Below are 27,751 nucleotides of genomic sequence, written 5' to 3'. Positions count from 1 at the left end.
AGTATCGAGTATCACAGGCACTCAGTATGTAATCAAGAGCCGGTGACACCCGGCCTTTTACTGAGACTCTCCCCTCGATACTGCTGATTGTCCGCGACTACAGTAACAGCTACTCCGTATGGAGCATTCAACTATCCGCAATTTGTGGACACGCCCGGTGGCTCCCAGCTAAGTTTCTCGTGATAACGAAGAATACCACACAGAATGGAGCTCAAAGATGCCAGCCTGTGTGATGCGCATAGTTATCCCTGCAGTGTGTATCAAGCAAAGATCCTTGCAATTAAAGAAGTGGTGGAATGGCTAAGATATAATATCATGTCATTACGACGATTGGCATAAATATCTTCTCAAGGCAGCCATGCAGCCATTAAATCCCTGGAAAATGTATTGCTGAACACAAAAACCGCCCTCGACTGTGGCAAATCTCTCAACGAGATGGCTGAACAGTTTAAAATGCACCTGTTCTGGGTGCCGGGCCACAGAGATATCCCAGGGAATTGAAAAGCGGATGAGCTTGCAAGACTAGGAACTACCCTACATATTCCAGGGATACTGGAATCTGTGGGTATGCCTCTAGCGACATGTAAGCTAAGTTTTCAGGACCAGGCCCGAAGGACAACGAATGATAGATGGTCACAAAGAGGAGGCTGTGCTCACAGCCAAAACTATGTGGCCTTATGTAGACTTGAAGAGGTCTACTGCTTTGCTGTCATTGCCTAGAACAGACGTCTCAGTCATGGTGTCCGTCATGACAGGTCACTGCCTAATCGGGAAACATGCTGACAGACTGAAGGTTGCCAGCAACGACATTTGCAGAAGATGTGAGGACATCGAAGAGGGATAGAGTCTAGAGAACACCTTCTGTTTGTGTGTCCCGCACTAGCCGTCAAAATGAGTTCCACTTTAGGTTCTCATTTCTTTGAGAACCTGTCTGATTTAACGGATGTGAAGTGGATCTGGATGGTTCAACGGTAGGAACTAGAAGGCAACTTCCTTCTTCTGTTCCTGTGGTATGAAAATGGACGAAAACGTCTAAGTGAGTCTGATGGTTGACTGCCACTTAAACCTAACCTAACCCTTTATACTTTTAGGTCCTTATCTGTGTCTCATCTCATGTGTGAGCCCCATCTTTTGAAATATAAGTTGTACGAGAGATACATAAGGGATAAATATCAAAATTTCAAGAGGCTTATTTTTATCAAGTCAATAACTGATATGTTCTCATATGAACCGTGGGGCAGAGGTAAGTATGTCCGCCTGTGGTGCCGAATGTCTGGGTTCAAATCCCGCCGTGAACATCTAAAAATATTTCAGAGCTGGTTTCCTCGTTACTAATGCTGGCTACATTAATCCGACTGCACTCATGGATATGAGAGAAGTATTCCTTCTTCCTTAATGGGATGTTCATGGGAAATTTAGTAGTAGTATGTTTCCATATTGGTATTCAAATTAATAATCGATTAATAATATTATGTAGCGGCAACTATGATAACTACACTTTCGCAGCATGAGGACTTCTGCATCAGTTACGCATAGACCCACTTTTTTTTAACCGAAACCAGCTAGCAAATAAGTTATTATCATTATATAATCTACACTTACTAAAATTGTTGCCAATTATTAAAACAATTTAATGCAAGCCTCTAAAACATGGCATCGCTTTAAGGAGTGAACAAAATTTTTTAATTTACGTCAAATACAAGTACTAACGCATGAATAAATTGTTTGGGCTCCAATTAAATGAGATATTTTTCTTTGTCCATAAGAAACTTTCAAAAAAGTCAAAAACAATTTTCGTTATTACCACTAAGTACTAAATTACAGGTTGTTCGCCTGATGTGAACCGCTTAGATTTTACGAAAAAAATATGGATTGAAAATGAAACCCCATAAAGACTCCATATGCAGATTATGCTCGATAATGGAGAAGCAATTTTATACTCATATGTTCACCGACATGAATCAATTTTGAATTAATTAATTCCAAAGCAATCAACATACGTTAGAAAGAGTAGTAAACTTACGTTCTGGCCAATTGTATGGAAATGTCCAAGAGCAGTTCACCCACGGTGGCTATATCTTCAGTTTTCCAATCTCCTTTGGGTTGAGATACATCTGTTGTGAAGAAAAAAATATCGAGTTAGAAAAAACACCAAGTAAAAATAAGTAAAAAGGCGCTAAGTTCGGCCGGGCCGAACTTTGGATACCCACCACCTCGGGTATATATGTTAACCCCACTTCGGCACAATCCGGTGAAAATTTAATAACTTAAGGACACAAATTCGGCACGGACATTGAGTGGTCTAATATATATGACACTATTCAATTTTGTAGAACAATATATTGGTCTTTTTGGCAGAAATATCCAATTGTAAACCGATCTGAACTATATTAAAGTCAGATATAGTGAGACTCAGGAAACCTCACTGTTTCAAATTTCGGCAAAATCGGGTAATAAATAAAGCTATTATGGGCTTCAGTCCTCTTATCGGCAGATCGGTCTATATGGCAGCTATATCTGAATATAGTTCGTTCAGAACCATAGGTCGTATATCAGGAGGTCTTAATCTACTCAATGTTTCAAATTTCAGCTAAATCGGGTAATCTATAAAGCTTTTATTGGCTTTAGACCCCTTATTGCCAGAACGGTCTATATGGCAGCTATATTTAAACATCGTTCGATCTGAACCATATTTAGGTCGGATTTCGGGAGGCTTGAAACTGCGCACTATTTAAAATTTCAGCGAAATCGGGTAATAAATAAAGCTTTTATGGCCTTCGGACCCTTTGTCGGGAGATGGGTCTATATGGCAGCTATATCTAAATATTGTCCGATCTGAACCATACTTAAGTCAGATGTCGGGAGGCATAAGATAACCAACTGTTGCAAATTTCAGCGAAATCGGGTAATAAATTAAGCTTTTATGGTCTTCAGACCCTTAATCGGGAGATCGGTCTGTATGACAGCTATATCTAAATATAGTCCGATCTGAACTATATTTACGTCAGACATCGGTAGGCTTAAAATAATCTACTTTTGCAAATTTCAGCGAAATGGGGTAATAAATAAAGCTTTTATGGTCTTCAGATCCTTTATCGGCAGATCGGTCTGTATTGCAGCTATATCAAAATATAGTCCGATCTGTACCATATGTGGGTCGGATTTCGGGAGGCTTAAAACTGCGCACTATTTAAAATTTCAGCGAAATCGGATAATAAATAAAGCTTTTATGGCCTTCGGACCCTTTATCGGGAGATGGGGCTTTATGGCAGCTATATCTAAATATAGTCCGATCTGAACCATACTTAGGTCAGATGTCGGGAGGCATAAGATAACCAACTGTTGCAAATTTCAGGGAAATCGGATAATAAATAAAGCTTTTATGGTCTTCAGACCCTTAATCGGGAGATCTGTCTATATGATAGCTATATCTAAATATAGTCCGGTCTGAACTATATTTAAGTCAGACATCGGTAGGCTTAAAATAACCCACTGTTGCAAATTTCAGCGAAATCGGGTAATAAATAAAGCTTTTATGGTCTTTAGACCCGTAATCGGGAGATCGATCTAGACAGTAGCTATATAAAAATATAGTCCGATCTGTACCATATTTGGGTGGGATGTTGAGAGGCTTAAAACTGCACACTGTTCCAAATTTCAGCGAAATTGGATAAAAAACAAAGCTTTTATGGCCTTCGGACCCTTTATTGGGAGATGGGTCTATATGGCAGCTATATCTAAATATGGACGGATCTAATCCATATTTAGGTCAGATGTTAGGAGGCTTAAAATAATCCTTTGTTGCAAATTTAAGCCTTAAACTACTCACTGTTTCAAATTTTAGCAAATTCGGATGAAAAAAAGGTTTTTATTTGCATTAGACCCTTTATTGGAAAACCGGTCTATATAGCAGCTATATCCAAAAATGGTCCGATTTGGCCTGTTCAAGAACTTAACCAGCGTGCATCAAAAAAATGTTGTGTTGAGCCAAATTTTAGCTCAATGTCTCAATGTTTGAAGGCTCTAGAGTGATTACAACAGACAGACGGACAGACACACGGACATCGTTAAATCGTCTTAGAATTTTACGACGATCCGAAATATACACACTTTGTAGGGTCGGAAATTGATATTTCGATGTGTTGCAAACGGAATGACTGAATGAATATACCCCCTTATACCCCCTATCCTACGGTGGTGAGTATAATTAGGAAAGATCGTCAATAGCTAGTGAATGTTCTCATCCTCTTATTCAAACCAATCCTTAATGTTTTATGTTTATGTTTTCAGAATGATATATAAATATTCAATATTACAGTGGCTTTGTCTGGATTTATTGATTTCATTTATGATTTAAATAGACTTAAAAAAACTCGCTTAAATTTTTTTTTTATTTTATTTGTTTTAATTTTTTTCAAATCATTTTTTCTATTTTTATAAAATCCCCATTGACTTACGTATTCTCTTGCGTGCATCCAAATAGGCAGCGTTAACAGCATCATATGTTATACAAGTTGAGTCACCATTGTACGGAGTTCTGCGAAACAAAAAAAGTACAAGAAGAACAAAAACATTATTGGTTGACAGCCTCAATGCATAGAAATTCATTGAAGGAATTCATTTATTTGTTATCAACATGTGCCCAGACAAACCATATCCCCCACCCCTACTTTTACCACCGCCCTTCATACAGACATGTATAGACATCCCATCTAAGGACAACAAGCATATGTTTCCTTGTTTTCACTTTCTTGCTGCAATTGATTTAACGCCCAACAATCAGATAAGAACATTATTAACGATTGAATGGTTTTTGTTAAACTTTTGTCTAACCACCATAAAACAGTGTAAAGGATGCTAGAAATATAGTCCTCTGCAATAGTCTCAGTTTGTAGCTCGAAGAGTTTGGTTCTTATTATTGAAGCATATATCGGAGAAGAAAAATATGGAAGGTGCTCAAGTAAAGTTGGCTGAGATATTGGAAAAGTGTAAAAGTGAAAATGTTAATTTGAAAGAGCTGAAAAGCATTAAACATTTTCTTCAAGATAATAGGAAATCCTATAATCGAAAGCAAAAATGGTTAAAAATAGTAATTATAACATGTCTATTGGCATATGCAGTGAATTATTATTATACTGAATTGCAATCAAAGGTAAGAAATGTGATAAAATTTAAATGAAGATTAAAACAAGTAAAAGCGGGCTAATTTCGGTTGGACCGAATCAAATATACCCTCCACCATGGATCGCATTTAAAAAGTTCTTTGCCCGGTATCTTTGTATAGGTAACGGATACAAAATGCCATGCTATTGCAGCTATATCAGATTATGGATCGATTCGGGCCATAATTGGTTTGGGTGTTGGAGACCAAAGTAGAAGTCATTGTGGAAAATTTAGAAAAAAAGAGTACAATTTGTATATGGAGGTATATCCAGTTATGGACCAAGTCAGATCATATTTGGCATGCATGTTGAGGATCATAGGAAAAATCATTGTACAAAACTGCGTCCTCTGGATTCTTAAGAATGCAAAATTTGATATCAGTTTATATGACAGCTACATCGAACCATGGACCAATATGGTCCATTTATGGGCCGACCTACAACAATAGGACTTATTGGTACAAAATTGCAGGCGCCCAGCTTTATACCTTAGAAGGTTAGCGTGCTTTTGGCAAACGGACGGACATGGCTAAATCCACTTTGAATGTCGGACGATCAACAATAATATACTTTTTATACCCTCCATCGAAGGATGGGGGTATATTCATTTTGTCATTCCGTTTGCAACACATCGAAATATCCATTTCCGACCCTATAATGTATATATATTCTTGATCAGCATAAAAATCTAAGACGAATTAGCCATGTCCGTCCGCATGTCCCTCTGTCTGTTGAAATCACGCTACAATCTTTACAAATTTAGATATTGAGCTGAAACTTTGCACAGATTCTTTTTTTGTCCATAAGCAGGTTAAGTTCGAAGATGGGCTATATAGGACTATATCTTGATATAGCACCCATATCGACCAATCCGCCGATTTGGTGTCTTGGGCCCATAAAAGCCACATTTATTAACCGATTTGGCTGAAATTTGGGACAGTGAGTTGTGTTAGGCCCTTCAACAACCTTCGTCAATTTGGTCTAGATCAGTCCAGATTTGGATACAGCTGCCATATAGACCGATCCTCCGATTTAGGGTCTTAGACCCATAAAAGCCACGTTTATTAACAGCCACATTTATTATCCGATTTTGCCGAAATTTGGGACAGTGAGTTGTGTTAGGCCTTTCGACATCCTTCGTCAATTTGCCCCAGATCTATCCAGATTTGGATATAGCTGCCATATAAACCGATCCTCCGATGTAGGGTCTAAGGCCCATAAAAGCCACATTTATTATCCGATTTTGCCGGAATTTGAGGTAGTGAGTTGTATCAGGCCCCTACACGTCCTTCATCAATTTGGCCTAGATCGGTACAGATTTGGATATAGCTGCCATATAGACCGATCCTCCGATTTAGGGTTAAAGGCCCACAATAGTCACATGTTTTGTCCGATGTTGTTGAAATTTGGGACAGTGAGTTGTGTTTGTCCCTTCGACATCCTTCGTCAATTTGGCTCAGATCGATCCAGATTTGGATATAGCTGCCATATAGACCGATCTCTCGATTTAATATTTTGGGCCCATAAAAGGTGCATTTATTATCCGATGATGACAAAATTTTGGGCCAGAGAGTTAAGTTAAGCCCCTCCACGTATTTCTGCAATTTGGTCTAAATCAATTAGGATTTACATATAGCTGCCATATAGAACGATATCTCGACTTAAAGTTTTGGCCCCAAAAAAGGCGCATTTATAATCCGATTTAACTGAAATTTGACACATTGGCTTATGTTAGGCTTTTCGACATCCATGTTGTATATAGTTCAGATCGGTTTATTTTTATTGTAGATATAGCTACTAAAAAGACCAATATTTTGTTATACATAACTGAACAATGACTTGTACTTATTTGTATTTGGTCCAAATCAGATCATATTTCGTTAAAGGCCCGATATAACTGCTATGGGACATAAGGTATGCAATTTTCACTGGATTTTGATGAAAGGTGGTTTACATATATACCCGAGGTGGTGGGTATCCAAAGTTCGGCCCGGCCGAACTTAACGCCTTTTTACTTGTTGCTTCTACTATGGTCTCCAACATTCATTCCATTATGGTCCGAATCTGACCATAACTTGATATAGCTCCAATAGCATAGCAATTATATTCTTTTATCCTTTCCTTTACTTTATTTGCCTAAAAAGAGACACTGGGAAAAGAACTCGACAAATGCGATCCATGGTGAAGGGTATATAAGATTCGGCCCGGCCGAACTTGGCACGCTTTTACTTATTTTTATTTAATTTTCTTTATTTCCTAACAGCGCTGCTCCTTTGAAATGCCACGTTTGCTGCGCTATGCTTTTCGTCCTCCTGAGAATTGCAACTTCTGTGAAAATGTCGATAAGATTGCCAGAGTCTCGGATATAACATCTCAGGAATTTGCTAGAAAATATGCGTACAGTGCAACACCGGTAATAATTGAAGATGCCACCAAGAATTGGACAGCTTTAGAGGTGAGTCTAAACCACTACAGTGTGTTAAATACATACATTCATTGTTCATTTATAGAAATTTGATTATTGGTATTTCCGTGATGTCTACAACAATGCCCAGCGCAAAGAAAAAATCTTAGATTGCCAATTTTTGCCCTATAAAACAGGATTTCGTGATATCTTTGAGGCTTTGGACATGTCCGAAGCAAGGGTGGAATATTTTAATAACAACTCTGCGAATAACGAAGAACAACCGTGGTATTTTGGTTGGAGTAATTGTAATCCTGAAACGGCAGAAGAATTTCGTCGCCACTATGGCAAACCATATTTTCTACCCGATACTTCGGAGAATAATGCAGTAGATTGGTTTTTCATAGGCACCGCAGGTTTGGGAGCGCATATGCATGTAAGTGAGATTTATAGATGGTAAAATGTTAAATAAATAAGTTTATTATTTTGACGTTTCTTAGATTGATAATGTCCGCTTGCCCTCCTGGCAGGCTCAACTTTCGGGCAGTAAACGCTGGCTATTGGCTCCCCCACCAGAATGCTATTTTAAATGCAAATCCTTTGATGGCATTGTCAACAAGGGAGATATAAGTGAGTACAACATTTTATAGAATTATATCACTCAAGTTGTTAATTTTGATCTTAAATGACTTTTCAGTTGTTTTGGATACCAACAAATGGTATCATCAGACTTTTGTGCAGCCAGGAGAAATAAGCCTCACCATAGGGGCTGAGTATGATTAAGCAAATCAAATTTAAAAATGAAATTTAATTAAATTTCCATGTAAGGATGCATAAAATTATTTTAAACCCATAATATATATGACTGTTTCCCCAAAAAAAAAACACAAATAAAAAGGCGTTAAGTTCGGCCGGGCCGAACTTTGGATACCCACCACCTCGGTTATATATGTGAACCACCTTTCATCAAAATGCGGTGAAAATTGCATACCTTATGTCCCATTGCAGTTTTTTTGAAATATGTTCTGATTTGGACCAAATACTAATTAGTACAATTCATTATTCAATTGTGTATAAAAAAAGTTGGCCTTTTTAGTAGCTATATCTGAAACTAAACCGATCTGAATCACATACGAAAAGCCTAACATAAGTCACTGTGTCAAATTTCAGTGCAATCGGACTATAAATGCACCTTTTATGGAGCCAAGACTTAAAATCGAAATATCGGTCAACATGGCAGCTATATCCAAATCTGGACCGATTAAGGCCAAGTTGCAGAAAAATGTCGAAGAGCCTTACACAAAGCACTGTCCCAAATTCTGCGACAGTAAATGTGCCTTTGATGGGCCTAAAACCTTAAATCAAGAGATCAGTCTATATAGCATCTGCATTCAATTCTGGAACGAGCTGGGCCAAATTGAAAAAGGACGTCGAAGGGCCTAACTCAACTCACTGTCTTAAATTTCGGCGACATCGGACAACAAATGCACCTTTCATGGCCCCAAAACCTAAAATCGAGAGATCGTTCTATATGGCAAATATTTCCAAATCTGGACCGATTTGTGCCATATTGCAGAAGTATGTGAAGGGGCTTAACTTAACTCACTGTCCCAAATTTCGGCGACATTGGGTAATAAATGCGCCTTTAATGGGCCCAAAACAATAAATCGGGAGATCGGCCTTTATGGCAGCTATATCCGAATCTGGACCGATCTGGGCGAAATCGAAGAAAGCTATCAAGGCGCCTAACGCGACTCACTGTCCAGAATTTCAGTGAAATCGGATAATAAATGTGGCTTCTACGGGCCTAAGACCCTAAATCGGAGGATCGCTCTATATGGCAGCTATAACCAAATCTGGCCCAAATTAAAGAAGGATGTCGAAACGTCCAACATAACTCACTGTCTCAAATTTCAACAAAATCGGATAATAAGTGTGGCTTTTTTGGGCCTAAGACCTTAAATCGGCGGATCGGTATATATGTCAGCTATATCCAAATCTGGACCGATCTGGACCAAATTGACGAGGGATGTCGAGGGGCCTAACACAACTCACTATCCCAAATTTCAGCAAGATCGGATAATAAACGTGGCTTTTATGGGTCTAAGACCCTAAATCGGAGGATCGGTCTACATGACAGCTATATCCAAATCAGGATCCATCAGGGCAATATAGGACTCAAATGAAAGGTATTTGAGAGTAGAAAACGAATTTGATATCCAAGTTTGGGGGTACGCCCTAAATCATCACTTAAACTGAACTTTATTTCCGACTATAGCAATATGGAGCTCAAGTCAACGGTATATGGGAGTAAAGAAAGAATTTGAAGGCAAAGTGCCGGTGGCCTCCATAACCCCAAAACACCCTCCAAACGGTTCATATTTACCGACCATGACAATATGGGGTTCAAAGTAAAGCGATTTGGGAGTGGACTCGAATTTGATATCCATATTTGAATCGAAATGTCTCCCCTTAAAAGCACTTCTTATTACCCTAATTTAAAAAAAAAACAGATTTCGGAGATTGGTAATGCGATTAGTTCAAAAATTTTCCCACTCTAACAACCAAAAAAAAGATTTGGTTTCTATTGGGTTGCCCAAAAAGTAATTGCAGATTTTTTAAAAGAAAGTAAACGCATTTTTAACAAAACTTAGAATGAACTTTAATCAAATATACTTTTTTTACACTTTTTTTCTAAAGCAAGCTAAAAGTAACAGCTGATAACTGACAGAAGAAAGAATGCAATTACAGTATCACAAGCTGTGAAAAAATTTGTCAACGCCGACTATATGAAAAATCCGCAATTACTTTTTGGGCAACCCAATATTATTGGTGACGGGTGCCGTGGGGCCAGCCCAAAACCCGCCAAATGGATATATAGACCAATTATGGCAATATAGAGCCATGTGTTTGGGGAACCGCCCCACCCCAAAATACCTCCCTATTATATAAAAGCTACTTGGGGTGGCTATTTATTGATTTTCGGGAAATTTATATTCATTTTTGGGACAAAGTCCCTGGGGTCCTCCCCACCTTCAAACACAACCTAAGTACCGATAATGCCATTATGGGACTCATACGAAATGTTTCTGAAGTCGAGCACGAGTCTTATATTTACGTTGATGGCCAAGTGACCACCCCCGAAATACCCCCTAAACCCGAAATATTTACCAATACAGAAATATGGGGCTCAAAGCAAAGGCTTTTGGGAGTAGAGTAAAAATTTGCTCAGGAACCGAGCAGGGGCAAACTTTTCATACATCAATGAGTGCTTTTCGATTCAAGTTGAGTTAATCAACGATAAGGAACCTTTTTTAAAGCCAAGTCCGTACGGTGTGCCGCAGTGCGACACCTCTTTGGGGAGAATTTTTTACATGACCATGCAGGTATGGTACCTCGCATATGTCGCCAGCATTAAGAGGGGATAACCACCGCTTTAAATTTTGTCCGAAGTTCCGCCAGGATTCCAACGCAGGTGTTCAGCGTCATAGGCGGACATACGCTACACTGGTACGATACCCACATTCAGGGCAAAGTGTCCCCACCCTAAATAGATATTACAGAGTTAAAGAAGGCGCAGCGGAGCAGGCCCTGTCCAGCTAGTAACTGTATATCATAGAGTTGAAGGTTTTGACGCATTTATATCAATTTATAAACATTGTTATGACATCCATCAGCACCTTCCCAGCTAGCAATACATTGATTGATATGTTTTCACAGTAAATAAATCACCTTATCAATATAAAATTGAAGAGAAATCCCATAACATCTGTATGCAAATTGACAATGGTTTTTCCCCTCACCAAAGTCACTGAAATATTATTAATGTTGTGCATACTGAAATCGAAATGATTGGTCACACCTGATTTTCAATGAAATTGTGCATGAATTAAAAGTGAAGGGTTTCTGGTTCGAGTTCAAGGAAAGGTGGCTGGCTAACCATAACCAAACCTGCCTGCCCAATGTAAATGTCATTGCAATGAACCTGTGAATCCAGTTCAAGTGCCTATACAACTTTCACAAAAAAAAAACCAACAAAATACGCCAAATTAAAGGTCCCTTGCTTTTCATGGGCCACTAAGAGGTAAAAAAGGAAGCCAATAAAAATCCATGCGCATGCGTAAACGTATGCATTACATCATATGCAGCAAAAACCCACCAAGAAAAACAGGCACAGGCTCACGTTTTTTATTTTTGGTTTTCCAAAGCGTTGCATCTGACTTCTTTTATGGAGGTCATCATCAGCATGCACATCAGTGGCCTGACGATGGATTGTAAATAAATAAATGCCATTTTGGTTATACCCATAAGACCAAAGAAAACAAGGCAACATAAAATGTACAAAAAAAAGTACATTTAGCCAAATACAAATCTGTCCAAGAAGATGGATGACAACGCAGCTAACCAAGCGAGCGACCAAAACACTTGACACTCTTATTTGTTTAATATTTTTTATTTGAAAACATTGACATTTAAATGCTCCAAATACTGCAAAACAAGTACAAACGCATTAAGTTTGGCCGGGCCGAATTTTGGACACCCACCACTTCGGATATATACATTAACAACACTTATGGTTGAAATTTTTGCCATTTTCAATTAAAGAATTAATATATTCAATTAAAATTTTTGTAATGAATATGATATCGATCTGTACCATAAACGACACAGATGTCGAAAAGCCTAACATAAGTCACTGTGTCAAATTTCATTGAAATCGGATTATAAATGCGCCTTTTATGGGGCCAAGACTTTAAATCGAGATATCGGTCTATATGACAGATATACCCAAATCTGGACCGATTTGGGCCAGTTTCAGAAAAATATCGACTAGCCTAACATAACTCTGTGTCCCAAATTTCGGCGATATCGGACAATAAATGCGCTTTTTTATGGGCCCAAAACCTTAAATCGAGAGATCGGTCTATATGGCAGCAATATGCAAATCTTGATCGATCTAGGCCAAATTGCAGATATATGTCGAGGTGCCTAACTTAACTCACTGGCCCAAATTTCAGCGACATCGGACTATAAATGCGTCTGTTACGGGCCCAAAACCCTAAATCGAGAGATCGGTCTATATGGCAGCTATATCCAAATCTGAACCAATCTGGGCCAAATTGACGAAGGATGTCAAAGGGCCTAACGCAACTCACTGGGATAATAAATGTGGCTTTTATGGGCCTAAGACCCTTAATCCGCTGATCGGTCTATATGGGGGCTATATCTTATTCTGAATCGATTCCGAGCAAACGTCTCAGATAATGTGGTAGTCGTCGAGGAAAGCGTTGTGCAAAATTTTGGCAAGATTGGTCAAACAATGGCTTTGCAGTGCCTCTTGAGGTGAAAATCTGGCGATGTATTTACATATATGACAGTTATATCTAAATCTACGCCGATTTCTATGAAATTCACCAGTAATATTGAGAGTCATAAGGTAATCCTTTAGGCAAAATTTCGACAGAATCGTATAACAAATCATGGGTTTTTTACAATATTTCTCAAAATCGGACGAAGATATATATGGGAGCTACATCTAAATCTGAACCGATATTGACCAAACTCTATGTATATTATGGTAGTCATCGAGGAAAGTGTTGCGCAATATTTTGCCAGGATTGGTCAATAAATGTGCTTGCAGTGGCTTTAGGTGTGAAAATCGGGCGATATATATTGGGTTGCCCAAAAAGTAATTGCGGATTTTTTAAAAGAAAGTAAATGCATTTTTAATAAAACTTAGAATGAACTTTAATGAAATATACTTTTTTACACTTTTTTTCTAAAGCAAGCTAAAAGTAACAGCTGATAACTGACAGAAGAAAGAATGCAATTACAGAGTCACAAGCTGTGAAAAAATTTGTCAACGCCGACTATATGAAAAAGCCGCAATTACTTTTTGGGCAACCCAATATATTTGTGAGAGCTATATCTAAATCTGAACCGATTTCCATGAAATTCCGTAATGTCGAGAGTGGTAAAGAAATCCTTTTTGCCAAATTTCGAGAGAATCGGTTAACAAATGAGCATTTTATTGCATTATTATCGAAAATCGGACGAACATATATAGGGAGCTATATCTAGATCGGAACCGATTTTTTCCAATTTCAATAGGGTTCGTCTTTAGGCCGAAAAATATGCATGTACCAAACTTGAAGACGATCGGATGAAAACTGCTACCTGTACATTGTACACAAATTAACATGGACAGATGGACAGACAGGCGGACACAGCTAAATCGAATCAGAAAGTGATTCTAAGTCGATCGGTACACTTATCAATGGGTCTATCTTTCTTCCTTTTGGGTGTTACAAACTAATTCACTAAGTTATAATACCCTGTACCACAGTAGTGGTGTAGGGTATAATTAACAAATAACAGCATGCTTAGTTCGGCCGGGCCGAATCTTATATACCCTCCACCATGAATCGCATTGGTCGAGTCCTATGCGCGGTATCTACTTTTAGGCAGCCAAAGAATATTGAATAAGAACTGCTATGTTATTGGAGCTATATCAAGTTATAGACCGATTCAGACCATAAATGAATGCTGAACATTGTAGAAGTCATTGTGTAATATTTCAGTTCATTTGGATAAGAATTGCGCCTTGTAGGGGCACAAGAAGCAAAATCGAGAGATAGGTTTATATGGGAGCTGTATCAAGCTATTGATCGATTCAGATCATACAAGCCATGGTACAAAATTTCAGCCAAATCGGATGAGAATTGCGCCCTCTAGAGGCTCAAGAAGTCAAGATCCCAGATCGGTTTATATGGCAGCTGTATCTGGTTATGTACCGATTAGGACCATACTTCGCTTAGTTGGTGGAAGTGATATCAAAACACTTTGTGCGAGATTTCAGTCAAATCGGACGAGAATTGCGCCCTCTAGCGGCTCAAGAAGTCAATTCCCAAGATCGGTTTATATGGCAGCTATATCAGGTTATAGACCGATTTGAACCATACCTAGTTGTTGAAAGTGATATCAAAACATTATGTGCGAAATTTCAGTCAAATCGGACGAGAATTGCGCCCTCTAGAGGCTCAAGAAGTCAAGACCCAAGATCGGTTTATATGGCAGCTGTATCAGGTTATAGACCGATTTTAACCATACTTATCACAGTTGTTGGAAGTGATATCAAAACAATGTGTGGAAAATTTCAGTCAACTCGGATGAGAATTGCGCCCTCTAGAAGCTCAAGAATTCAAAACCCAAGATCGGTTTATATGGCAGCTATATCAGGTTATGAACCGATTTGAACCACAGTTATTGGAAGTGATACCAAAACACCACGTGAAAAATTTCAGTCAAATCGGACGAGAACTGCGCCATCTAGAGGCTCAAGAAGTCAAGACCCAAGATCGGTTTATATGGCAACTATATCAAAACATGAACCGATTTGGCCCCTTACAATCCCAACCGATCTACACTAATAAAAAGTATTTGTGCAAAATTTCAAGCGGCTAGTTTTACTCCTTCGAAAGTTAGCGTGCTTTCGACAGAAGGACAGACGGACGGACATGACTAGACCGCCTCAAAATGACACGACGATCAAGAATATATATACTTTATGGGGTCTCAGACGCATATTGCGAGGTGTTACAAACAGAATGACGAAATTAGTATGCCCCCATCCTATGGTGGAGGGTATGAAAATGGCAGACTTTTTTATACCCACCACCATAGCATGGGTGGTGGGTGTTACACCTTAAAATACCCATAAGCTACCTCAAAAAGGATGTACTCTTGATCATTTTGATATTCTAAGACGATCTAGCCATGTCCGTCCGTCGGAGGAAATCGCGATGACAGTCTTACGTATAAAGATAATCCGGGTGAAGATTTCACAGACACTTCTTATTGATGTAGGTCGTTGGGGATGGCAAATGGTTTATAGCGGTTCAGATTTGGATAAAGCTCCCACATAAAGAGTGGTTCTGCGATTCGACTTTTTGGGATTTTTAGAAAAATAATACTGGCAAGCAGATGCTAAGTAAGCAGTTTAGAAACAAGGCCACCTCTCGACAGACGAAGATTACACTATACAAGACACTGGTACTACCAGTGTTGTTATATGGTTGTGAAGCTCGGAGTATTTGAGAGAAAGATTATTCGTAAAATTCATGGACCAGTTTGCGTTAATGGAGAATATAGGCGACGTATGAACCACTCCCATTGAAATATATATAAATACTGCTCCCATAGAAAGAGTGGTTCTGCGATTCGACTTTTTGAGCCCCTATGAACCACAATAGTTATCCAATTAGGCTGACATTTTCTTCGTAGTATTTTGTAATGACTTTAAACATTGTTGGTAAGTATAGTCCATATTGGTTTTTAACCTGATGTAGCTCCCCTATTAATGAAGTTCATTGATCAATATTTCGAAGTGTTACATTTTTCAATGATGAAATAAGTTTACTCCCACATTCTGTAGTGGAGGGTATAAAAAATCTAAACGAAGCAGCTGCTCTTAAAGTGCATCGCCAACGCTATTTATTAATTTTTGTTTTATTTTATTTTTTTTTTCTTTTTTGGAACACAGAAAACCCGCATGACGCCATTGGTTGACAATGTAGCAGATTTTCAGATTATGCAAAAATGTTTAAATGCTCCACATCTTTCCTCACTCACATGATTAATATACCAAAAAACACCTGAAAATTATAGGTTTACTTTATGAACTGCGAAGAATATTTAAAATATATAACGCCAACCATCAAATACCACTAAATTTAATGCTGAGTTGTGTTTTGAGGCCATTTGCATCTGTCAGCGAAAAACACAGTCAGTCAGTATCATAAAATGCATTGACATGGTTTTGCATATCACTTGGAAAGACATCCAAGACAGGTGATGTAATTTTATGTTTCAGATTTTTTTTTTTTAATATCCACAACATGTGGATGAGCCCATGTAGTGTGGTGGAGCTGTTGGCGGCATCCATACATACCAACCTAGAGTGTCAGTCAGTTAGTCAACCTATACGAATTTGTCAACAACAGATGGGTGTATGGCAGTTTGTTCAACTCTTATTCCTTCGTCATTGAGGTATTAATTTCCAAGTTTTCCAAGCAATTGCAAACCGCAATGCGTTATAATTCTTCAGCTTCACACGATCTTATTTTCGTTGTTGTTGTGAATTATGTGAAACTGGTGTATGATGTATTTAATTAAAGGTTGCGATAACAGATATTAAGATTTTGAAGAGTAGGTGGAATCAAAAAAAATATATATTCTAAATAATTCAGAAATCAAATCAGGGCATCCATATCAGCTATATGTGTAACCTCTCTTGTAGAGTCTCTTTTATAGAAAAATATTTCTTGCTCAATTTAAATGAAATAAATATCCTATATTAGTTCGTTTCTCTAACAACTAAATATGGTTTAAATCTATTTTAAAGTGTTACATATTTTGCAAAATAAGTGTGAAATATGCAATACAGTTTTATTTGCCAAATCCGGCTGTCATTCTTTTTTCGCAATTTCATTTCATGGCATTTGCTATCGCATAAAACAAAACATTCCTCTAACCTTGCAATGTCATATAAAACGATATATTCATTTTGAATTCATGGAAAAATGCAAGTTTGACACTTTGCAATGATGTGGCATTTATGTGATCGAGATCAAACGCCTGTATTTTTTTCTTTATTTTTTTGCAAATGCAGCACACTTTGTAATGCAAGATGTAGTAACACATGGAAGACCAAAATTAAGTCACATGGCGTGTTGTTGTTTTTCACAAATATCCGCAAAATAGCCATTTTTAGAAGAAAACAACTTGTAAATTATGTACTCAGGCCATAAGGCAAGATAAAATGCCAACTAACTGAATGTGTGGTAAGTGTGGTTATTGTGTTAAGGAAAAGAAAATCAAATCTGGTTCGAAAAAATTACATTACTATCGGTATATGTGGTATACCGCAATATTAACTTTACGTTTACTGGCCACTAGCTGGCCCGGTGCGATTCGCTAAATCCTTTTTTCATCCTACACCACTACTGTGGTACAGGGTACTGTAACTTAGTGCATTTGTTTGTAACACCCAAAAGGAAGACAGATAGACCCACTGATGAGTATACCGATCGACTCAGAATCACTTTCTGATTTGATTTAGCTGTTTGTCCGTCAATTGTCTACAAACTAGAGGCCGCAATTTTTATCCGATCGTCTTCAAATTTGGTACAGGCATGTTTTTCGGTCTAGAGACAAAGCCTTTTGAAATTGGAAAACATCGTTTCACATTTGGATATAGCTCCCACATATATGTTTGTCCGATTTGTAATAATAATGCAATAAAATGGTCATTTGTTAACCGATTCTCTTGAAATTTTGTAAGAAGGATTTGACTCTCGACATTACTGGTGAAATTATTGGAAATCGGTTTCGTATTTAGATATAGCTCTCATATATATATAGCCCGATTTTCACTCCTAGAGCCACTGTAAGCACATTTATTGACCAATCTCCCCAACATTTTGAACAACACTTTCCTCAACGACTGGGTTTGTTGTTTGACCCCAAAATGTTATACCTACTTCGAGTTTTTTGGGTACCATAAAGTGGCATAAAAAATTTCGCTAAAATCGGTGCACCCATCTGCGAGATCTGGCGTTTTTGAAAATAAGGGGGAGAGTCCGCCTCCCCTGCGGGTATTTAAAAATGTAGACCCTATATTCACCGGGAGCTCAAACTCTTCTATCCATAATAGATTACAGGAATTGTATTCCCCTAGCCGAAAGTAGAACAGATTTCCAATCGCCTCGATCTTCTGCGCTTTTTTTTCAATCTTTGACACCCAGTTTTGGAATGTCGCTCTCCTCTTGGTTACTCCATCAGAGTTATGATTGCTTTTGTTGTAGCCACATGTCTTTATGTGGAAGTCGCGATCGTCGTCTAGCTTCTATGGGTGAGCAAGCTTGGTCTGGCCCAAAAGACCGATCGGCACGGGACATGATGGCCATTGGACATTTAAAGGCGCCAATTACTCGCCTTGTCATATCGAGCATCATAGGCACTCAGTATTTATGCAAGAGCCGGTGCTGACCGGCCTCTCAGGTCGCTACCGCTGATTTTCCGCGATTGCAATTGCAGCTTCCTCTTATGCAGCATTCCACTATCAGCAACCTATGGACGCGCCCTGTAGCTCACAGTTAAGCTCAAAGTTCCAGCCTGTATGGTGCTTACCGTTTTCTCGTGCCGGGATAAATTTTGATTTTCCCCTTTTGCGTATTTTTTTATGATCGCCCTTAAAAATTTTCTTCTTCATCGATTCTGACAACATGATCTAGTCAACGCAACCATTGTATTTTGATGTGGTTAACAATGCTATCGTCCTACAGCTCATACAGCTCGTGGTTCATATGACGCCTATATTCATCAGTGACGCAAACTGGTTCATATATTTTATGAATAATATTTCTCTCAAACACTCCCAGCACTGCCTCGTCTGCTTTCACAAGTTCCCATGCCTCAGAACGATATAACAATACGGGTAGTATCAGTGTCTTGTATATATACGGGTAGTATCAGTGTCACGTCTGTCGTGAGATGGCCTTGTTTCTAAACTGCATCTGTTTGCCAGTATTATTCTTCGCTTTATTTCAAAATTTGTGTGATTGGTTTCGGTTACTGTGGTGCAGGGTAGATAAAGTTGCCGACTGTCTCAAGGTTGTGGTTCCCAACTTTCTCCATTTTTATACCCTCCACCATAAGATGGGGGGTATACTAATTTCGTCATTCTGTTTGTAACTACTCGAAATATTCGTCTGAGACCCCATAAAGTATATATATTCTTGATCGTCGCAACATTTTATGTCGATCTAGCCATGTCCGTCCGTCCGTCCGTCTGTCTGTCGAAAGCACGCTAACTTCCGAAAGAGTAAAGCTAGCCGCTTGAAATTTTGCACAAATACTTCTTATTAGTGTAGGTCGATTGGTATTGTAAATGGGCCATATCGGTCCATGTTTTGATATAGCTGCCATATAAACCGATCTTGGGTCTTGACTTCTTGAGCCTCTAGAGTGCGCAATTCTTATCCGATTGGAATGAAATTTTGCACAACGTGTTTTGCTATAATATCCAACAACTGTGCCAAGTATAGTTCAAATCGGTCCATAACCTGATATAGCTGCCATATAAACCGATCTTGGATCTTGAATTCTTGAGCCTCTAGCGTGTGCAATTCTTATCCGATCAGAATGAAATTTTGCACGACGTGTTTTGTTATGATGTCCAATAACTGTGCCAAGTATGGTTCAAATCGGTTTATAACCTGATATAGCTGCCATATAAAACGATCTTGGGTCTTGACTTCTTGAGCCTCTAGAGTGCGCAATTCTTATCCGATTGAAATGAAATTTTGCACGACGTCTTTTGTTATTATATCCAACAACCGTACTAAGTATGGTTCAAATCGGTTCATAACCTGATATAGCTGCCATATAAACCGATATTGGGTCTTGACTTCTTGAGCCTCTAGAGGACGCAATTCATATCCGATTGAAATGGAATTTCGCACGACGTGTTTTGTTATGATATCCAACAATTGTGCCAAGTATGGTTCAAATCGGTTCATAACCTGATATAGCTGCCATATAAACCGATCTGGGGTCTTGACTTCTTGAGCCTCTAGAGAGCACAATTCTTATCCGATTTGAATGAATTTTTGCACGAAGTATTTCGTTATGATATCCAACAACTGTCCGTCCGTCCGTCTGTCTGTCGAAAGCACGCTAACTTCCGAAAGAGTAAAGCTAGCCGCTTGAAATTTTGCACAAATACTTCTTATTAGTGTAGGTCGATTGGTATTGTAAATGGGCCATATCGGTCCATGTTTTGATATAGCTGCCATATAAACCGATCTTGGGTCTTGACTTCTTGAGCCTCTAGAGTGCGCAATTCTTATCCGATTGGAATGAAATTTTGCACAACGTGTTTTGCTATAATATCCAACAACTGTGCCAAGTATAGTTCAAATCGGTCCATAACCTGATATAGCTGCCATATAAACCGATCTTGGATCTTGAATTCTTGAGCCTCTAGCGTGTGCAATTCTTATCCGATCAGAATGAAATTTTGCACGACGTGTTTTGTTATGATGTCCAATAACTGTGCCAAGTATGGTTCAAATCGGTTTATAACCTGATATAGCTGCCATATAAAACGATCTTGGGTCTTGACTTCTTGAGCCTCTAGAGTGCGCAATTCTTATCCGATTGAAATGAAATTTTGCACGACGTCTTTTGTTATTATATCCAACAACCGTACTAAGTATGGTTCAAATCGGTTCATAACCTGATATAGCTGCCATATAAACCGATATTGGGTCTTGACTTCTTGAGCCTCTAGAGGACGCAATTCATATCCGATTGAAATGGAATTTCGCACGACGTGTTTTGTTATGATATCCAACAATTGTGCCAAGTATGGTTCAAATCGGTTCATAACCTGATATAGCTGCCATATAAACCGATCTGGGGTCTTGACTTCTTGAGCCTCTAGAGAGCACAATTCTTATCCGATTTGAATGAATTTTTGCACGAAGTATTTCGTTATGATATCCAACAACTGTGCTAAGTATGGTTCAAATCGGTCCATAACCTGATATAGCTGTCATATAAACAGATCTGGGGATTTGACTTCTTGAACCTCTAGCGTGTGCAATTCTTATCCAATCAGAATGAAATTTTGCACGACGTGTTTTGTTATGATATCCAACAACTGTGCCAAGTATGGTTCAAATCGGTCCATAACCTGATATAGCTGCCATATTAACCGATCTTGGGTCTTGACTTCTTGAGCCTCTAGAGAGCACAATTCTTATCCGATTTGAATGAATTTTTGCACGAAGTATTTCGTTACGATATCCAACAACTGTGCTAAGTATGGTTCAAATCGGTCCATAACCTGATATAGCTGTCATATAAACAGATCTGGGGATTTGACTTCTTGAGCTTCTAGAGGGCGCAATTCCTATCCGATTTGGCTGAAATTTTGCATGACGTATTTTTTTTTACTTTCAACAACTGTGTCAAATAAGGTTCAAATCGTTTCATAACACGATATAGCTGCTATATAAACCGATGTGGGATCTTGACTTCTTGACCCCTAGAGGTCGCAATTATTATCCGATATGCCTGAAATTTTGTACGATGGATCCTCTCATGACCATCAACAAACGTGTTTATTATGGTCTGAATCGGTCTATAGCCCGATACGGATCCCATATAAATCGTTCTCTCTATTTTACTTCGTGAGCCCCAATGGGCGCAAATTTATATGAATTGGCTGAAATTTTATACAGGTCTCCAACATATAATTTAATTTTGGTCCGAACCGGACCATATCTTGATATCGTTTTAATAGCAGAGCAACTCTTTTCTTATATCCTTTTTTGCCTAAGAAGAGATGCCGGGAAAAGAACTCGACAAATGCGATCCATGGTGGAGGGTATATAAGATTCAGCCCGGCCGAACTTAGCACGCTTTTACTTGTCTTTATCTGTTCGGTTGTGCAATGCTTTTTGGGAGTTGAAACCATCCAGTTCGTTTTATCTCCTTTAAGACTGCCAGACCCATTTTCACTGACTCTCTTTCGATACTTTCAAGGGCTGCAGTTACTACTTCCGGTGACCGACCTATGATATCGATATCGTCGGCATAGGCGAGTAGCATGTGCTCTCTTGTGATTAGTGTGCCATATCGATTCACATCTGCATCTCGTATAATCTTCTCCATCAGGATATTAAAGAGATCACATGATAGGCCGTCTCCTTGCCTGAAACCTCGTTTGGTATTAAATGGTTCGGAGAGATGCTTTCCTATTCTTACTGAGGAACACGTATCAGCAAGTGTCATTCTGCAGAATATTTATTATTAATTTGCAGGGATACCAAACTCAGGCATGGCTTGAAATACCTTTGAAGGTAAATGGGTAGTCCACAAAGAGATGGTAGGTGTTGGTCTCCTACCAATACAGATAGCCGCATAGGATGTTCTTCGTCCAACCGCCCATTTCACTGTTACACAGTGCAACATACGCTTTCGTAGCCCACGCTCTTAACTCGGTCTGCCACTACCCAAAAGGTTTCGCATTCACCAAATTTACTGATAGGAGTCCTCTGGCCCTACGGCCATTTTATCTGCCCCTCCATTCCCCTTTAATTCGCTATTGCCCAGCATCCAAACAATACACTCAAACACCCAGAGAAGGCATGAACCCCCTCTTACACTCCATGACCGTCCGTTAATGTCCTGGATGTTAAAACACTGTTGGCCAGTTTACTGTCCATAATGATATTCACACTCAATTTCTTCGAGTTAAAACCGTGCCACCACAAGTAGGCCGTGATCCCCTAGATCTCCGCCTGCAGGACCGTATTATAATTTTGCAAAATTTTTCAGAATTTGGCGCAGTGTCAATATCTGGTCTTAGGTGGATTTATCAGGTTTAAAGTCGCATTGATAGGGCCCAATTATCTTATTGACTTTAGGTCTTGATCTTTCACACAGTACGCCCGAGAGTATCTTGTATGTGATGGGGAGGAGACTTATTCCTCTGTAGTTGGCACATTACGTCTTGTCTCCTTTCTTGTGTACGGGACATAGTATGCTGAGGTCCCAATCATCGGGTATGCGTTCTTCTAGCCAGATTGCGCAGATAAGCTGATGCATACCCCTTATCAATGTGTCGCCTCCGGTCTTAAATAGTTCAGCTGGTAATCCATCGGCTGCTGCTGCCTTGTTACTGGCTGCTACTTGGACCTCATTCTGACTAGGAGGTAAATATTCTATATCATGAACAGGGATTGGTTTTGCGTCATCCCTTCGCCGCCAACTTTGGACACTAGCAGTTGGGTAAAATTTTCTTTCCATATCCTCAGCATGCTATTTGAGTCAGTTACCAGATTTCCTTCTTTGTCTCAACAAAAAGGATTGCCGGCGCCAAACCATCGGTTTGAAGTTTAATTCTTTGGTAAAATTTCCGAACTTCATTCTGACTCCTGTCTCAATTCGCTCACACTCGCGTCATTCCATTTCCTTTTTCTTTCTGTGGAATAGACGTTTCTCCTCTCTCCTTTTCTCCCGATACCTTTCCATCATCTCGTGCGTTACTACTGATTGCAGGTTTGGTCTATATGCCGCATTCTTGGCTTCAGTAGCATCTCGACACTCTTGGTCGTACCATGGGTTTCTTGGAGGAGGCTTCCGGTACCGAAGTACGGATTTCGCGGCATTTTTCATGGAGTGGGCAAAAATTTGCCATTATATCATCGGAACAAGAAGTGATTTCATTAAGCAGTTGGGTCGAGTCGAGTGGAGTATGCTGCTGCCATTTGTTGTGTTAGCAGCTTTTCAATTTCCAGCTTCCGTGCAGTGTCAGATCGTACTTTCCTCGCCATGTTCAAACGGGTGCGAACCTTTGCTGCAAATCCGAATTTATATTCGCTCCACGGATCGATCGTACATCTAATACGCTGGATGAATGCCTTCCATCTATCACAACGTGATTCCTTGTATTTTGATGGGGTGACAACCATGTGGCTTTGTGAATATTTTTATGTGGAAATCTGGTGCTACTAACTACCATGGTTTTGCCGCCGCGAAATCTATCAGTCTCAACCCATTACTGCCTTATCTCGTTGAGGCTAAGCTTTCCGACTGTTGGACCAAAATTGTCTTCCTTCCATATCTTCGCATTAATATCTCCCAGAACGTTTTTAATATCATGGGCGGGACAGCGGTCATATTCTCTCTCTAGGCGCTCGTAGAAAATATCCTTGGTCTGCTCGTCCTCGTCTTCCGTCAGGGCATGGACACAAATAAGGCTGATGTTGAAGAATTTGGCTTTAATGCAGATTGTGGCTAGCCTCTCATCCACCGGAGTAAAGCTGGAGGCAAGGTGTTTCAGTCTCCTGCTAACCACAAGTCCAGAGCCAAATTCATGCCTCGTGTTGTGGTAGCTAAAGTATAGTTCGTCACCGTTTGGTGCCGTTGTGACGCCATTCCCAGTCCATCGCGCTTCCTGTAAGGAGGATATCTGCCTAATACTTCTCCAATACCTTCGCCAGCGCGTATACTGCACCTTCTCTATAGAGGGTGCGGACATTCAAGGTACAGATCCGCAAATCATGTTCCTTTTTTCGTTTGCGTGGGTCGTCAACGTTAGGGGGGTCGATTTTACTATACCTTTCTTTCTCATAGTTTTCCGGGGGCGGGTTACTGGCACAGCGCCTTAACCACATAGGTTTAATGGGATCGCACATGTATCTCTTGCATCGCGAGCCGCTTTCTCCAAGATACGACTCTCGTCTCCAGCCGCCCCTAACCAGGGAACAGACGCTGATGTTGGCCATTGGTTATTTGAAGGCACCAATTACTCGACTTGTCATCTCGCCTCGTCATCTGAGTGCCAATGAACTCAGTTTTTTATTAAGAGCCGGTGCCCGGCCACCGTAGTGCAGAGGTTAGTATGTCCGCCTATGACGCCGAACGCCTGGGTTCGAATCCTGGCGAGACCATCAGAAAAAATTTTCAGCGGTGGTTTTCCCCTCCTAATGCTGGCAACATTTGCGAGGCACTATGCCATATAAAACTTCTCTCTAAAGAGGTATCGCACTGCGGCACGCTGTTTGGTCTCGGCTATAAAAAGGAGGCCCTTTATCATTGAGCTTAAACTTGAATCGGACTGCACTCATTGATATGTGAAAAGTTTGCCCCTGTTCCTTAGCGGAATGTTCTTGGCCAAAATTTGCCATATGCTATATAACTCCTCTCTAAAGAGACTCTCCTCTCGAAAATCGCGACCGTATTTGCAGCTACTCCGCATAAAAACGGAGCTTTTCGCCATCCGCCACCTGTGGACGCTCCCTAAGCTTTCCGCGATATCGAGATAACGATAACAAGTCGGAGCTCAAAGCTCTCGCCTGTGTGGTGTTCATAGTTATCCCGTTTCGGACGGGGCGAGAAAGGACGACTTTTGATTTTCTTTCTTAACAGGCTGCAGGATTTAATTTTTATCTGATATGGATAAATTTTTAGTTTCTGATTATAATTAAAATTTGTCCAATAAAGTTTGAAAATGCAATCCTTAGCGGAGGGGTACATAAGATTTGGACTAACCAAAAAATGCGTCTTTATTTGTTTTCCTTCCCTGTACCCCACGTTTTAAAGTACCCCAAATATAACTCAAATAAATGACCACATTTGGACAATATCATTATGTTATATGTTATGCTGCTAGAGTCGCGAAGTCGCGTGTCCAACACATACTCGAATCCAAAAAAAGCCACCAACAGTTGCAGTGAGCAGCTCGACAAGTCGTCCTAGTTCCCAGTTATGTATGTTAACATACCATTAAGTAATTGAATTTACAAACACAACATTACATGGTAGCGTCAAAATAAACATAACGTTGACACACCTGCCGCCTGTATGTACTGTGCGTCGAGAAAACCAAACAAAATGAGTGCAACTAAAGTGACTGAGTTAACTTCAAATATTTATCGCCAACACACTCATCGAAGTGAGAGTATAAAAGCAATTCAATAAAATAATTACGCATTTGTATCAGCGTTTTTGCATACTCGTACAGCTCCTCATCGTTCGCATAATTAATGCAATTTACTTGGGCTATAACCTCTTGGCCAACAAATCAAAGTTCAATTCAATTCATTGCGTGCTGAAGAGGGGAGCCTTAATTTTTTTATATCACATACTCGTTCATCATGCATATCTGCGCACATAACTCATTATTTTATTTTTCCTTCTCACCAATGCATTGGGATTTCGTTACATTTGGTTAACATTTTTGTGTAACTAATTTAAATTTTTGTCTTTTTCGCATTCGAAACAAACTTCCTGATGCTACAGGTTTTCTTGGCTCGCACTCTATTTGTGGCGTTTATGAGGAATGTCTTATCTAAAATTGTGCCTTAATTGAAAGAGGTGTTGGTAGGAGAAATGAAGGTGAGGCTTCAATCCCAGTGCGTTATAAAATACACTCGAGAAAAAAATTATGTATGTTAATATGATGTAAAAGAAAACCAATAAACAAACAAAAGAAAGGATAAACAAGGGTGCTAAGCATGAATTCTACTGAAAGTTGACGCAAATGGATTTAGTTGAAGGACATAATTGTACTTTACGTACCAAATATTTCAAATAAAAATCTGTGAAAATACCCCAGAAAAACTGATCGAAAGTTATCAACTTTCGTTGACTACAAAGCCACTTTTCCGATGTCTCAGTAAAAATAGAAAATAACTACACAGAACTTTTCAATAGCAAACAAGGTTACGGATAGAGAGACAGCTAGCTTATCGTGTGATCCAGTTGGGTAAGATTATATCATATGCATGTGAGTCTATTCTCACTATGAACACTTTTCACGAATTAACAAACCAAGATCACTCCTAATGCAAATGCAAATTTGCCCATGACCAATCAATTAAGGAACAGGGCAAATTTGTCACATATCAATCAGTGCTTTGAGAATTATGTCTAAGCTCAAGGAGGCCTCCTTTTGAAAGCCGAGTCTTAACGGCGCCCAGTGTTTCCCCGATGAGTAAAAATACAAAAATCGAAAATAAAAATTGCTATAAAATTTTTTATTAATCTCTTAATAAACCCTTCACCGAACCGGGCCCACTCCGCTGCGCCTTCTTTAACCCTCTAATATCTTTTTAGGGTGGTGATAGCCTATGACGCTGGACACCATGCATAGTCATTTAAAAAACTTTCCCCAAAGAGGTGTCGCACTACGGGACGCCGTTCGCACTCGGCTATAAAATAGGGTCCCTTATCATTGAGTTTAAATTTGAATCGGAAAGCACTCATTTATGTGTGAGAATTTGCCCCCTCTTGGTTCCTGTTGGTAATGTTCTTCCTTAGGGTAATGTTCTCATTAGGGGAGGGATATTAAATTCCTTTTCTACTCTCAAATATCTTTCGTTTGAGTCCCATATTGTCATAATGGGTCAAAAAAAAACATTTCATATATATTTAGGAGGAAAAGCGTCACCTAGACTTGAACGCAAATTTTAATGTCATATTCGTAATCTACTCCCTAATACCTTTCATTTGAGTCCCATCAAATTTTAATAAGATATTCGTTTTCTAGTCTCTAATACCTTTCATTTGATATCCTTGTTGAGCCCATCGGACCACTTTCGGATATAGG

At 39.3% G+C, this 27,751-nt stretch overlaps 2 protein-coding genes across 2 annotated transcripts in view; one reads left to right on the top strand and one right to left on the bottom strand.

The window, feature by feature from the left end:
• LOC106092565 (peroxidase) overlaps window positions 1-27,751 on the bottom strand; it is a 198,966-nt gene that overhangs the window by 54,986 nt on the left and 116,229 nt on the right. Inside the window, exons 3-4 of the mRNA XM_059363023.1 lie at window positions 4,458-4,537; window positions 2,024-2,114 (exon numbers count right to left, since the gene is read on the bottom strand). Coding sequence (XP_059219006.1) covers window positions 2,024-2,114; window positions 4,458-4,537 — 171 coding nt within the window. The remainder of the gene's footprint in view (window positions 1-2,023; window positions 2,115-4,457; window positions 4,538-27,751) is intronic.
• Window positions 1,220-8,435, top strand: LOC106092583 (bifunctional arginine demethylase and lysyl-hydroxylase psr-1). The gene is made up of 5 exons (XM_059363024.1): window positions 1,220-1,243; window positions 7,426-7,617; window positions 7,673-8,002; window positions 8,067-8,196; window positions 8,264-8,435. The coding sequence occupies exons 1-5, from the start codon at window positions 1,226-1,228 to the stop codon at window positions 8,347-8,349; spliced, it is 756 nt and encodes a 251-aa protein (XP_059219007.1). The 5' UTR covers window positions 1,220-1,225; the 3' UTR covers window positions 8,350-8,435.

This window comes from Stomoxys calcitrans, chromosome 2 (genome assembly GCF_963082655.1).
Source record: "Stomoxys calcitrans chromosome 2, idStoCalc2.1, whole genome shotgun sequence".
Taxonomy (NCBI): Eukaryota; Metazoa; Arthropoda; class Insecta; order Diptera; family Muscidae; genus Stomoxys; species Stomoxys calcitrans.
This window is presented reverse-complemented; position numbering and strand designations above follow the sequence as displayed.

Coding starts and splice junctions, on each gene's coding strand:
- LOC106092583 (XM_059363024.1), top strand. Junction 7,618..7,672: donor AGAATTGGACAGCTTTAGAG/GTGAGTCTAAAC, acceptor GTTCATTTATAG/AAATTTGATTATTGGTATTT. Junction 8,003..8,066: donor GTTTGGGAGCGCATATGCAT/GTAAGTGAGATT, acceptor GACGTTTCTTAG/ATTGATAATGTCCGCTTGCC.